General features: G+C 34.4%; 1 protein-coding gene across 1 annotated transcript in view; it reads left to right on the top strand.

Moving 5' to 3' along the window:
• The first annotated feature begins 8,678 nt into the window (after positions 1 to 8,678).
• The window catches only part of LOC137642866 (uncharacterized), a 31,460-nt gene continuing 25,138 nt past the window's right edge, over positions 8,679 to 15,000 (top strand). The window contains exon 1 of the mRNA XM_068375735.1: positions 8,679 to 8,799. Within this exon, the coding sequence (XP_068231836.1) occupies positions 8,679 to 8,799 (121 nt within the window). The remainder of the gene's footprint in view (positions 8,800 to 15,000) is intronic.

The raw sequence follows: 15,000 nt of genomic DNA, 5'->3' as shown, positions 1-15,000 counted from the left end.
GTTACCCCAGTATTATGATCCGTGGGCCCAACTATCCAAACAAAGTGGAATTAAACAGACCCATTCAGAAAGTCAAAAGAAGAAAAAGAAAAAAAAACCACAACAGAACGTAATCGGTGTTTTTTTTTATATATCCAACCATCTAGGATGGAATGATTCCCTCATCCTAATCACCCGTTTGCCTTTACACAGGGTATTATCATCTACTCTTGACATATTACTTGAGCCCAGAACATATTCATTTTCGTTTACCTTCAATTTATCACGATTATCTTTATTGCATGGAAATAGCTAGCAACCATTAACTCAAATAGAAGGGAGAATATCAGGATGAAGGAGGAGAGAAATACAGTAATAGTTCTCTTCTTGTATTTTTTGTTTACATAGGAAAGATTTAATTTAATGCTGTTCTCTTAAAATATTTTAGTTTAATTGTTCATTACTTCTGTAGTTTATTTATTTCCCCGGTAACTTTCCTCGCTGGGCTATTTTTTCCCCCTATTGGAGCCCGTGGGCTTAGAGCATAATAGTTATCTTCTTGTCTTTTTTTTTTTTTTTTAGAAATTATTATAGTTTATATATGAAAGATCTATTTCAATGCTGTTACTGTTCTTAAAATATTTTATCTTAAGTGTTTATTACTTCTGTCGTTTATTTATTTCCCTATTTCCTTTCCTCATTGGGCTATTTTTCCCTGTTGAAGCCCTTGGGGTCATAGCATCTCTCTTTTCCAACTAGGGTTGTAGCTTAGCTAGTAATAATAATCTTGCTTTTCCAACTACGGTTGTAGCTTAGCTAGTAATAACCCTAGTTGGAAAAAGCAGGATGCTATAAGCCCAAGGGCTCCAACAGGGAAAAATAGCCCAGTGAGGAAAGGAAATAAGGAAATAAATATATGATATCAGAAGTGATAAAAAAAATAAAATAAAATTTAAAAAAAACATTAATAACATTGAAACATATAGTTAACATATAGACTAATAAAAACATATCAATATGAATCTAACGAATCTAACTTTGAAGCCTTAACCCCCCCCCCCCCCCCCCCCACAACATGCCCCTAAGGGTGATATCCACCCTACTCTTACCTCCTTACCGACAATGTCCGCCCTTAAATGAGCATTTTTACCCATTCACTTCTCTCACATTCCAGTGTATGGGCGGAAGAGTAGAACAATCACCGGTCTCTGGAACTGACCGTTTCAGACTAATTGCCTTCAGGTGAAGCTGTCTTGGCTTCGTGGTTCCTTACCGTGAAATTAGGATTTCAGTCAATCTTATTATGACACTTTGAGATTTCTGAAGCAGAGTTTCAGAATGATTATCTAGATGTTTGAAATAAAACTTAGTGATGATGATGATTTCAACATTACATAATATGAAATACACTATTATCATCAAGGTTTAGAAAAACATAACATAAAATACACTATGAGTTTCGAGGCTATTAGATGTCGTTTGATGAATGTAAAGCTTTCCCTATATCATAATTAACATTTAAAGACCTCTGAAAGGGTCCATTAAGAAATAACTCCCTTAGGCAGAAGCCTTATAGAGTTTATGGTTTTAAAATGTATTGATTTCATTATAACGTATAGTGTAACACTGAGAAACCCTTGAAACACACCTATTTAAGGCTATATATTCTTATCAAAGGCTAATTTGGTTCAAAGTTTAGAATATGTTCTGAATATGTCAGTTTAACATTAGACTCACCCATGTACCTATCAGAAAAAAAAAGAAAAAAAAAATAATCATAGAGACCTCTGAAACGGCTGATTTCAGAGTAATTGGCATCAGCGGAGTTTAACCCTTTCACTGCCATTGGTGACTTTGTCAAATTTGGAAAAAGGGGAACTTGTTCTGAAATCAGCAAAACTATAGAAAGTGGTATTTAATGAGAACTTCCCAACAAATATAAATAAGCTACAGTTTATTTGATATTTAAAGATTTTGATACTTCAGAAGTTGTGTTGAATTGACCTCTGGCACTGAAAGGGTTAAATCAGCTAAAGACTTTTAAAACGAAATAAATCGATTCCAGAGTAACGTAGCATAACATAACAAACAACAACAAGAGAAAGAAGAAACATCGTTAGCGTCAGGAACTTGAGGCTGAGTGGATCCTCAACGTGAAATGCTCGCCGAGAGCTGATGGGACCACCCACATTTCGACTAATTTTACTCATTCATCTTTCCCATGAATGAAGAGAGAGAGAGAGAGAGAGAGAGAGAGAGAGAGAGAGAGAGAGAGAGAGATTTTATGTTTCCTTTTTTTTCAATTATACTTCCTTTCCTTTCGAAAAGCTTTTCATTGAATACTATATATATGCATGAGCGGAATATTATTGATTAAATATTTACCGGGGTTAGTCCACAAAGAGAGAGAGAGAGAGAGAGAGAGAGAGAGAGAGAGAGAGAGAGAGAGAGAGTGTGTGTGTTTTATGTTTCCTTTCCTTTTAATTATATTTCTTTTCCTTTTAAAAAGTATTTCATTGAATACTACATATATGCAGGAGCGAGATATTAATTGATTGAATATTTACCGGGGTTAGTCCACAAAGAGAGAGAGAGAGAGAGAGAGAGAGAGAGAGAGAGAGAGAGAGAGAGAGAGAGAGAGAGAGTGTGTTTTATGTTTCCTTTCCTTTTAATTATATTTCTTTTCCTTTTAAAAAGTATTTCATTGAATACTACATATATGCAGGAGCGAGATATTAATTGATTGAATATTTACCGGGGTTAGTCTCACAGAGAGAGAGAGAGAGAGAGAGAGAGAGAGAGAGAGAGAGAGAGAGAGAGAGAGAGAGAGAGAGAGAGAGAGAGAGAGAGAGATTTTTTATTATATTTCCTCTCCTTTTAAATAAAATTTCATTGAATATTACTCATTCCGTAATGAGAGAGAGAGAGAGAGAGAGAGAGAGAGAGAGAGAGAGAGAGAGAGAGAGAGAGAGAGAGAGAGAGACTTTTAAATATATTTCCTCTCCTTTTAATTCCATTTCATTGAATACTTTTCATATCCATGAATGAAAGATTAACTGATAGAATATTATCTGGCGTCAAGTCACCAGTGTAACGTAATTATTTACTTAAGTTGAAGCCCTGTTTCTCTGAATTCTTAAATGAAATAAGTAATGACATTTTAACTACCCTTTTTTTATAAATTATGGATAAATAATCATAATAATAATGATAGTTGAGGCAATGTATGTGAAAATATAGAAGTTAAAGCAGTTTTATCCTTCTGGATCTGCCCGTAATTTTGAATAGAAAAATTAAGATGTAGAGCTACTTTTGTCAATAAATAATAAGATTGTAAACAATAAAAAAATCTGATTTAAGAACTAAACATCCGCATGCAATTAAGACCCATGAAATTAAATATTCATGTTTAATACGGATTAATATCCTGATCTTGAAGTAACCCGCTGCGTATCCTAAGAAGGATTGGATCCTCAGGGAATGAGTACATAAATAGACGAAGCCCTCTGGAGGTTCCCCCATGAAATATGCCCCTGCGCAAGACAGATTGGGCAAATGGACGCTAATGAACGCTCATGACCTTTAGAAATTGATTAGAATTTCTCCATTTGCCTTTGATCATATCCATTGTATAACAATAAAAATGATGGAAAGTACAGCGCCGTGTAATTATCTGCATGGTGTAATAAGACCCCCGGAAGAGGGAAGGGGGTGAGGTGGAGGGCGGTTGGGAAGGAAGAGTTAAACTTTTAAGGTAATTACCTTAGTTTGAAGTACTTTTCATGGTTTCGAGGTAATTCTTAAGCAATTTCTGTTTTACTAGCTTAGAATTTAAGGAAATTGGCAAATGTTTTAAGGTAATCTAAGGTAAAAAGCAGCAGCATTTAAGGCAATGGCCACATGGCACATGCTCGAGGGAGGTCAGGAGCCCTCTGTACCTCCCTAAGAAAATGGAAAGGTCTGTATAGCTTTTATTCATAAATGACGTTCCAGAGCGAAGAGTCATTTGAGAAAGTAGTTTATATTTTAATGGTTTCTGGTAATTTGTTTTGACTTTAGTAGCGAGGGGAGTAATCTGAAATATGTATGAGATATAGATGTATAAACAGCTCCCACATTTATATATTTACATATGTATGTATATATATATATATATATATATATATATATATATATATATATATATATATATATATATATATAGTATATATACAGTATATACATATATACATATATATATATACATATATATATATATATATATATATATATATATATATATATATATATATATATATATATATATATATATATATATAAACTTTTGCGGGTGTGGACTGACATAGAAAGATAATAAACAGGCTTTTCTATCTAAGAATATTACCACCGTACGTCTTGCATGTCGTAAAAAGTAACTAAAAGGACAGCTGGTGCCTTGCAGGCTTAGTGTTTAGCAAAAGGCTAAAAGGCCCACTGCCAATAACAATAACAGTGGAAACTACTGCCTTACAGTTGGACTATTTAGGTAAAGGTTAGGCCCATTGCTAATAACTCTGGTTAATGACTGCAAGGGCATGCCATCTTAAAAACCCTCTGCCAAATTATGAATCATGCCTGATGCTATGAACCGACCCCTTAACGTAAGGATAATGGTAGGAGATAAGAATATATATATATATATATATATATATATATATATATATATATATATATATATATATATATGTGTGTGTGTGTATGTATGAATACATATATTAAATACACAAATAAAATACAAAAAATATTCTACTCACATGTAGACCAGCTTCGTAAGAATATATATATATATATATATATATATATATATATATATATATATATATATATATATATATATATATATATATATATTTATAAATTATATATATATATATACATACATATATATATATATATATATATATATATATATATATATATATATATATATATATTTACATGGTGTGTTGATTTTATTCATACAAACTATTATTATCAAAGTGACACACATGAGGGTTTCGCCCTGACCAAAGAGCTCCTCAGGTGGGTTTAGCCCACTTCCATTTTTGCAGGCTTGGTTCCCACGACCCTCATTCCTTTCCTCCCTTTTTTCATCATCTCAGCAATTCAAAATTCATCAGTAGAGTGTCTTATGATAAATGATGAAGAAGAGAAGTCAGTTGAAACCTATTTCAGTGTTCTGGGCATTGAACTTACTGATTTTTTACTAAAATAGGTTTCGGCCAACTTCCCTCCATCCAGCTAGCCCATTACAGTTATAGTCAATCATGACCGATGACAATATTCAAAATTTATTGGTGCACCATGAATGCTTTATGATAATCGATGACATACTCTGTTTTTATATTTTTGGGATGATTTTTTAGTTTTTATATTTTGGGGGGGATTTTTTTTTTAATTTTTTCTGTGACTGCTCATCTTTCTCCTTCTTCTATATTTTTGGGGATTTTATAGTTTTTATATTTTTTTTTTGGAGTTTTTAGTTATATCTGACTATTTTTTCACCTGACAAAACCCTTGTACGACTCCACCAGGAAACATAGCATACTAGATAAAGTAGATTAAGCGAAGATTTTTCCCTCTGCAGAGCAAGTCCTCTAGGGTATTCCATGTATCTTTCAAGCTTGGTAGTTGAGCACTTGCTGGAAACTTCCTTCAAGTCCGGCATCTAAGTCAGAAGCTGTTTCAACTTGTCTCTTAGTAGCTCTAACCTATATTGAAGACTCTCAGCACAAATTCGTTGATATCAGGGAGAATTTCCTCTTCTTCTTTGTCTGCATCTTTTCCCACATTTATGTGGGGTCGATGTTTCTGGCCAGTGTTCTCCATCTACCTCTGTCCCATACTTCATCACCGGTTAATCCCTTTGATCGAAGGTCATCCTTGATACAGTCCATCCACCTTCGCTTTGGTCTCCCTCTCCTTCTCGTTCCCTGTACCTCCATTTCCATCACTCTCCTCCCAATATATTGTTCATCTCTTCTCATGACATGACCATACCACCTCAGTCTACTTCCTTGGATTTTATCTTATAGTTCTCTAACTCCTCTGGTTCCCCTAATTACCTCATTCCGTATCTTATCTCTTCTTGTCACCCCACACATCCATCTCAACATTCTCATATCTGCCACATCCAGCTTCTTCTCTTCTGTCTTCTTTATTGCTCACGTCTCTGCTCCATACATCATTGCCGGTCTCACAACTGTCCTGTGTACTTTGCCTTTCAACTTAACCCCTATTTTCTTGTCGCATAGTACTCCACACACTTTTTTCCAATTCTTCCATCCTGCTTGTATTCTGTGGTTTATTTCTGCCCCCAGATCACCATCCTCTGCAACTGTTGATCCTAAATACTTGAAATTTTTAAGTCTTTTCAATCTCTCTCCTTATAAACTAACTTCCCCATTCTCCCCATTTTTCAATCTCAAATACTCTGTCTTTTTCCTGCTGATCTTCAATCCTCTATTTTCCATTTCTCTTCTCCACTCCTCCAGTTTCTCTTCTACTACCTCTCGCCTAGTGCTACACATTATAACATCATCAGCAAAAAGCATACACCAAGGAGACTGATCTCTAATACCTTGTGTTACTACATCCATGACCAGATCAAATAGGTAAGGGCTCAATGAAGACCCCTGATGTAGTCCCACATTTACTGGGAAACTTTCTGTTAGGCCTATAACGCTCTTAACATTTGCTTCTGCCCTCTCATACATATCTTGGGTGATTCTTATGTATTTCCTCTACTGCAGATTTTAAATTTTACTCCTCCTCCTCCTCCTCCTCCTCCACGCATTCGTCCTCGAATTCCTCATCGAATTCTTCTTCAAATTCCTCCTGCTCCTACTCCTCCTCCTCCTCCTCATTCGTTCCCGTATTCCTCTTCGAATTCTTCCTCAAACTCCTCCTCCTCCTCCTCGTCGAATTCTTCCTCAAATTCCTCCTCCTCCCCCTCCTCCTCCTCTTCGAATTCTTCCTCATTTTCATAACTTGAAATATCTTCATCTGAATGTTCCATCAACATATTATCCTCTTCAAGTAGATATTCATCATCAGCATCAAAATCATCCTCCTCATCAGCATCGGAATCTTATTCACCATCCGAACCGTCCCATTCATCTGACTCGTCATCATCCAACCATTCTTGCATCTTGGGATTTTCGAAAAGTTCCTCTGCATAATCTTCGACAAATGTTCTTACTTCGTCGTATTCTAACCTCTTCTCCATGTCAGTTAAAAGATCTTTGGCGTAGTTGATCCGTTGCATGATCTCATGTACTTCCTTTTGATCTTTGTCAGGCCCATGGCACTTATCAGGATGGTACTTAAGTGCCATCTTCCTGTAGGCTTTTTCTATTTCCTTCTGGGAAGCGTCTGTTTTAACACCAAGGGTTTCAAAAGGACTCCCGTGAAGTTCCATTCTTTCCAATGCTTTGGCATAAAATACCAAGTCTTCTTCCAGCTCTTCCTCTTTGCCTAGTTGCTCAAATAGAGCAATTGCATCTCTGTATTTTCTATCTAATAAGTAGCATACACCGAGTCTTAATCTACTTTCCGCATCTGTCTCGTCAATAGCAAGAGCACTCAGGAAACATGCGCGAGCTTCTTCCAGCCGTCGAAGCTTGCACAAGATATTCCCTTTCAATTGAAGCAGTTCTGCGCGAGCCCAGGGGAAGAAGGACTCTAGTGACTGACAGCGTGCAATTGTTTCCAAGACAGCATCAAATTCCAAGTTGTCTATCATTGAGGGAATCGTATTCCATAAGATCTGCCGCTGCAGGAACTCCCGTGCTTTGAGTGCCCTAGGGTGATTTGGGCATCCCTTCAGAACTTTGTCCAAAATCTTTTCAGCCTCCTCAAAGTCATAGTGACTTGCATAAAGTATGGCAGATTCCACTTGGACATCCAAGTTTTCTTGGTGCTCATCGTGTAACTCATCTAAAACGGTCTGGGCCTCATCCCATCTGCCCAGTGCCATCAGGCATCTGAGCTCCTTTACGCGGCAATCCGACATATTGTCAAAATCTTTAAGGACAACTCTTAAGAAACCCAACGCCGAATTAAAGTCTTCTTCGTGTATACACCGATCCGCCTCAGATTTCAGAACGTTTCCTTTCGGTGATAATAAGAATTTACTCATTACTAAACCTCCTCCAAAGACTAAGGCCAAACCAGTGAGTATCCAGGTGTATCTCACGTGAGAGTGATCCTCCATTCCAGTGACGAAGTCTGGGAGAAAAGGTCCAAGAAATCTGTAAGATTTCAATTCCTTTCTGATCGTTTCCAGTCGTTGTTCCAAGTTTCGGGCCTTCAGCTCACACAGCCAAAGATCCTTTTGAGATTTCAGAAGTCCCCCAACCACAGGGAAGGAGGACGAGAGTTGATAGAGGACAGAATCTTCAGCAATCTCATCCTCGGAGAAGTTGGGTCTCGAATCCACAAGCCAGGAGACCATATTGAACACGAAGTTGTCATGAAGAATCTTCATTCGTCCTTCGAGTGCCATGTAGTACTGCTCACACGCAGACTGTTGGTCTTGTTTATCAACAAAAATACGATCCACTCTTAGCCCAGCAAGCCAAGCGCTGATGTTAGAAAATAGCTTTCCTGTATTCTCCATCGAAATTCCTGTTATCACTTTCCACAAAATGTTTGCAAACATGATTCAGAATATCAGATCACTCTACCTGGCCTGTTGGAGATGTACAACACCGGTTTCACACTCACACACGTACTGTACAGTCGACGTCAAATCTGATGCACCAAATAGCAAAATTCATCGTACGTAGTTCGTTAGAATCTCTCGTGGAGTTGCCAGTTAGTAAATTTTATTCCTTTTATTGTCAATCTCTTTATCTGATAATAAGTATCAGTGATTAACTGTAGCACAACAAAAGCTATTTCCCTAGTGAATGATCAATGTTAGTTCAACAATTGTTTTATTAAAAAAAAAAAAATCCCCGTTTGATATTGATTGTTCACCCATCAGTGGCAGAAGGAACCACCGAGTGCATGACCATTGGCCTAATGTGATTATAAATCCCTTTTATATCGCTATATCGAAAACTATGATTTCTTTTTATAAAGCATAAAGAAATTTAGCGTCTTATTAAATGGAATATAGATAATACTCCAGTCGGTGTGAAAAAATTTCTAAATACAAGTTATATCCGTGTCTAACTAAAATCTAGAAAATTTATTACTCGAGATATGCCCGAGTCCCGAAGTCGCCCGCCCACCCCCCTTCCATATATATATATATATATATATATATATATATATATATATATATATATATATATATATATAAGCGTCAAAATCACAGAGAAACGTGATGCTCAGATGCAAAAGAACCACAGGGAAAATAAAATCAGGAAACTAGTCGGAACCTAATCTTATATCTTCCATTTTCATTCTCACTGTGGTTCTTTAATGTATATATATATATATATATATATATATATATATATATATATATATATATATATATATATATATATATATATTGAAATAGATTATGAAATGTATATCTTTTTACTTAACCTACATACTGATACGCGAGAGTATGATTCAACGATAACGTTTTTATCGTATTCCTACTAAACAAGTTTATAGATTGTGGTACACCAACACGTATCTATAAAGCTAAAGCTCATGATAATGAGACCTAGTAAATGGAAAATCATGTTTAGGCTACAACTATCTAGATATTCAAACAAATCAGTTTATCAAATAAGCTGGAAAACATATTTTCGTGATTATTGAAATAGGCCTAACCATTTAGTTAAGCGCGCATATAACGTGTTTTTTTTTTTTCCCCACAGCTACTTTTCTTATTTGTGTTTTATTTAGTTAGAGCTAAATTTCTTTGTTCTTTATTAAAAATATTAGAGCTAAATTTCTTTGTTCTTTATTAAAAAAATCATGACAACTTTTGATGTAACGCAATGAAAGTAGAGAATTAATTTACAAATCACATTATCCCTTGCTAATGCAATTTGAAGCCTACTGTCATCAATGGTGAGCATTGATATCACGTTGCCGCAGATGTTTCTACGAACAATGTTTCTAAATAAACAATTATTGCAACTAACTTTGACCATTAACCAGGGAAATGCCTTTGTGGTTTTACAGTTAATCACTGGTACTTATCAGATAAAAAGGATGACAATAAAGGGAATGAAATATAATAACTGGCAACTTGACGGGAGACATCGTCACTAAACTCTCTTCTCTCTTGGTCTGAAGGCTGCGACTACGGCTATTTCTTGGGAACTAGGGTCGTGGCCCCTGCCTTAGTAGCACTGACTGGCGATAAGGATATTAAGCTAAATTCCCCCACTAGTAGGCGATGGCTGGTAATTCATTAATTGGGTAAATAATGTTAAGTTTGTGTCGTTGGTCGAAATCGAAGCCAAAACTGAAGTAGAGTCCGAACGGTTGGTTCTCAAATGCAAATATCAGAATTATCAACCCACCCAACTTCTCTGTTGAATTCAAGTGCATTCACAGTTGATTATGTTTAATGTTACGAAGATTTTCTCTTTGTATTTTAGTGATACAGTACTTGCATGGTTTTATGCATCCTCGCTAAAATAATTGGTAATACAGTGCAACATTAAACATTTGTTTCCACATTGCTTGAAATATACACAGGTAATGTTGGTCATCCTATGTTGAACGAAAATTTCAAAATTGTTTCGTTACAATAGTTTGAAGTAATTACTATTCTTTGAAATAATTATTATTACATTATTTTTTTTTCTTAGGATTCTTAAAAATATTATAGACAGAATATCCGTGCATCATATGTTAGCTTTATTTTGCTTGATAGAGCTTTCAATGTAAGAAAAAAAAAGTTTTTGAGATACGCGTTATAGTTGACAGTTAGTGAATTTCGAACGAAATCGTCTGAAATTTGTTGCATCATTTTTTATGCCAACTGTACATACACACACACGTGTGCACACACACGGACGTACGATGGCGCACACACACACATGGAACTTACAAGAGAACATGATGGAAAGCCAGAATGCCACAAAATGTCTTCAAGGTTCCTGTAACGGTTCCATAGGTTCTTACAAGATTTACGGCCCCCGAAGAGGGGAGAAAAGTGCCCTTCAATTTTTCATCTTTGTTTAGGTACTTTGACGTATTATGCATCTTTTTTTCTTCTTCAGACAAAAAATTTAGATATATTAAATATTCATTTGGTTATTGCCACCATTTTGAGAATAATTTGTTGAATAGCTATTAAGGATTGAAAGACTGTGTCTGCCTATACAGCAAATGAATGCGTCTATGAGGACATTTTATAATTGGAAAGAAATTTAAGATTGATGAAAACTTTACTTAAATCATTGGAGAAAACAGGCAGAGCTTTATGTCACTTCATAATTTGTAGACTAAAATGGACATAAAAGCACATACACACATATATACATTAACCTCCTTGTTACTCCATGATCTGGGATAGAGAGATGTCATCTTTAGATGGTAATGTTATATCGACCAGTTTTTGTCGTTATGGGAAGACAGTTTTTGTATAGGTTTATTTGTACGTATACACGAAAATATAAGAATACTTTACTTACTTTATGTAAAGTAAGTAAAAAGTAAAGACGAACCTATAGAAATAGAAGCTGTCGCTAATCTGCATAGCAGTTGCACTTACTGTATATATATATATATATATATATATATATATATATATATATATATATATATATATGTATATATATATATATATATATATATATATATATATATATATATATATATATATCCTCTATAAGCTACCATGGTCTTTCAATGTCTTTGGGTAGAGTTCTCTTGCTTAAGGGTACACTCGGGCACACTATTCTATCTTATTTCTCTTCCTCTTGGAAGAGAAATACATATACAGTAAATATACAGTGTATTAGTATATATATATATATATATATATATATATATATATATATATATATATATATATATATGTGTGTGTGTGTGTGTGTGTGTGTGTGTGTGTGTGTGCATGCGTGTATGTATCTTCAACGAGTAACAGTATTTAAGGTGATGTACGGATTGTGGGAATGTAATGACGTAAAATAGTATCCGTTAATTACGTTTGTTCTTCTTGTGTATTGAATTCATTTGTCTAGTAAATACTGATTTTCGTTTACGTCTTAGGTTACGCTTTGACATTATTCCATAACATTGAATCTATCAGATAGCTTTTTCTTTTGATCTTTCTTTCTTGTTTTAAGCTTCATTTCCATAAGGGATTTCGGCACCCTCTTACCCAACCCTCCAAGTAACAAAAAATGAAAACAAATAGTTGAATAATAAGATAAAAAGTTAAATCAATGTCTATTAATTCTTATTTTCTAATAGAAAAACCTGCAACCTTGCCAGCCTTTTGAATCTTTAAAACCTTTAAATGTTTACCTATTCAATCAAAATGAAATTAAGGATTTATTATTTATCAGAGCTATTCTTTTAGCTATTGGAAGACGAGGGCACTTTCATGTAATATTTATTTTACTTGTGTGCGCGACCCGTCAAAACGACCACTTAATATTTAGACATGCATACATACATATTTAACCCTTCCCATCCCCTGCCCCTTTCCTAACTATCTCTCGGGGTAGCCCTTCTCACCAGGGTATGACAATCTCTGCTCCCCATACACAAGGGACGGGGAGAGACCTGGTAGTCATACGTTTGTCAATGCCGCTCGGCGTGGCAGGAAAGATATATATATATATATATATATATATATATATATATATATATATATATATATATATATATATATATATATATTTGTGTGTGTGTGTGTGTGTGTGTGTGTGTATGTGTATGTATACTATATGTCTACAGTATATATATTCATATATATAGATATATATATACATATGTGTGTGTATATATATATATATATATATATATATGTATATATATATATATATATATATATATATATATATATATATATATATATATATATATATAAATATATATATATATATATATATATATATATATATATATATATATATATATATATATATATATAAATATATCCAGACACGTTCTTTATTATATAAGGAAGATTCCTAGCTGATAAGATTTATAAACTTCCTTCCTTGTTTTGTATATCACAAATATAGTGTCTCTTATTGAATATTTCCAAGAATTCTATCGACATACTTCGGAACACTTCCTTGTAGAACCAGCTTTTGAGCTCCAACATGGAAAAATAGCCCAGTGAGGAAAGGCAATAAGTATATAAATAAACTGCAAGAGAAGTAATGAACAATTGAATTGAAGTATTTTAAGAAAGCTAACAGCATTTAGATAGATATTTCATATGTAAACTATGTCAGCCTGTTCAGTATAAAAACATTCCGTGCAAGTTTGAACTTTTGAACGTCCTGAAAGTCTTAAAAATAAGCAAGTTGAGATTAACCTATGTAAACTCTACGTTGTTATAGCGACTCATTTCATGAGGGAATTTCCTTCGTGCTCATTATTATGTTCGGTATTTGTGAAGAATTCTGGTAAATAACGAAGATTTAAGAGAAAATAATATAATTTATGGTATTTAAATTTATACAGTAATCATCTTTATATGACTGATCCTATATTTGATTGAAATTCTATAAATATCTGAAAACATTAAATAGTATTTCTCAATTTTCCAGAAATGGTAACACGTTTTATGCTGAGCGGATGTTGTGTCAAGGCTTGAGAGAGAGAGAGAGAGAGAGAGAGAGAGAGAGAGAGAGAGAGAGATTCTTCTTTTTGTTCATCAGTTTTGAGTTGAAAGGAAAAAAAAATACATGATGTACAGTATATTGTTTGATAACAACTCACTGGAATAAAACTAGGAATAGGCATGCTGACATAAGACCACAAATTACCGATACTTATCTACATTGAAAATAATTATAACTAAATCAACGGCCATTGCCTGGTCCTCCCTGGTCTCAACTTGACGGAGAGGGTGCTTGGTCACTCTCTCCGGTATTGTCCTGTCCTCAGCTTCTGCCATTCACGAACTGCCTGGTCCTCCCTGGTCTCAGCTTGACGGAGAGGGTGCTTGGTCACTCTCTCCGGTATTGTCCTGTCCTCAGCTTCTGCCATTCACGAACTGCCTTTAAATCTTTAAATGCACCTACCCCGACCAGGAATCGAACCTATTTATACGGTAAGGATTATAATACTAAAACTGACAGTGATTTAATCTTTTCCGATGAATGACACGATGAGTTACTGTCACTTCTGTATCAAATCATGACTCATAAGTTCGAATCTTGAGTAGGTCCACATAAGTTCCGCTATGTGAGCAAGTTTTACTGCTATATCTCTTCAAATTGAAACAAAAATACTTGTAGATATCATACGTTTGTGTATGTAAGTTTGTGAATATATTCGAGTATATACTCAATTTCCTTCTTATAATCTTTAAACGATCTGAAATGTCTGAATATTTTAATTTAATTTTTTTCTATCAGTATTATTATACGACCTTACTTCGCCTCTTGATCGGAGAGCTTCTTATAATATAATGATAAACTGATTGCATTTCACAATCTTTTGACTTATTACTGTATAGAAATAATTTTTGCAGCTCATCCTCTCTTTTCCCAAAGCCAAAAGATTAATGAGGGTACTAATTCTGTACAGGTGACATAATAATGAGATAGTTGAGAACTTTGGAGTAATCCAGGTGTAAGATTAATAAAGCTTTTAATCCGAGCTATCTCACAAGATACGACCCACAGATTCAGAATCATGTTTTAGAGATACCTTTAAAATTTACTTAGAATTTTTCTTCAAATAGTTTATATTTTCTTCAAATAGACATGTATACTTCTAACACTTTATGTCCTTCAGTTTGTTATTAATTTCATTTAATGTAATAATTTGCTCTCTTCTTTATCCATGATTTTGTCCATACAAACAAGCACAAAATGTATCTATTTTAAT

This window comes from Palaemon carinicauda, chromosome 6 (genome assembly GCF_036898095.1).
Source record: "Palaemon carinicauda isolate YSFRI2023 chromosome 6, ASM3689809v2, whole genome shotgun sequence".
NCBI classification, from domain to species: Eukaryota; Metazoa; Arthropoda; class Malacostraca; order Decapoda; family Palaemonidae; genus Palaemon; species Palaemon carinicauda.
The sequence above is the reverse complement of the archived record's forward strand: the minus strand, read 5'-3'. Positions and strand labels throughout refer to the sequence as shown.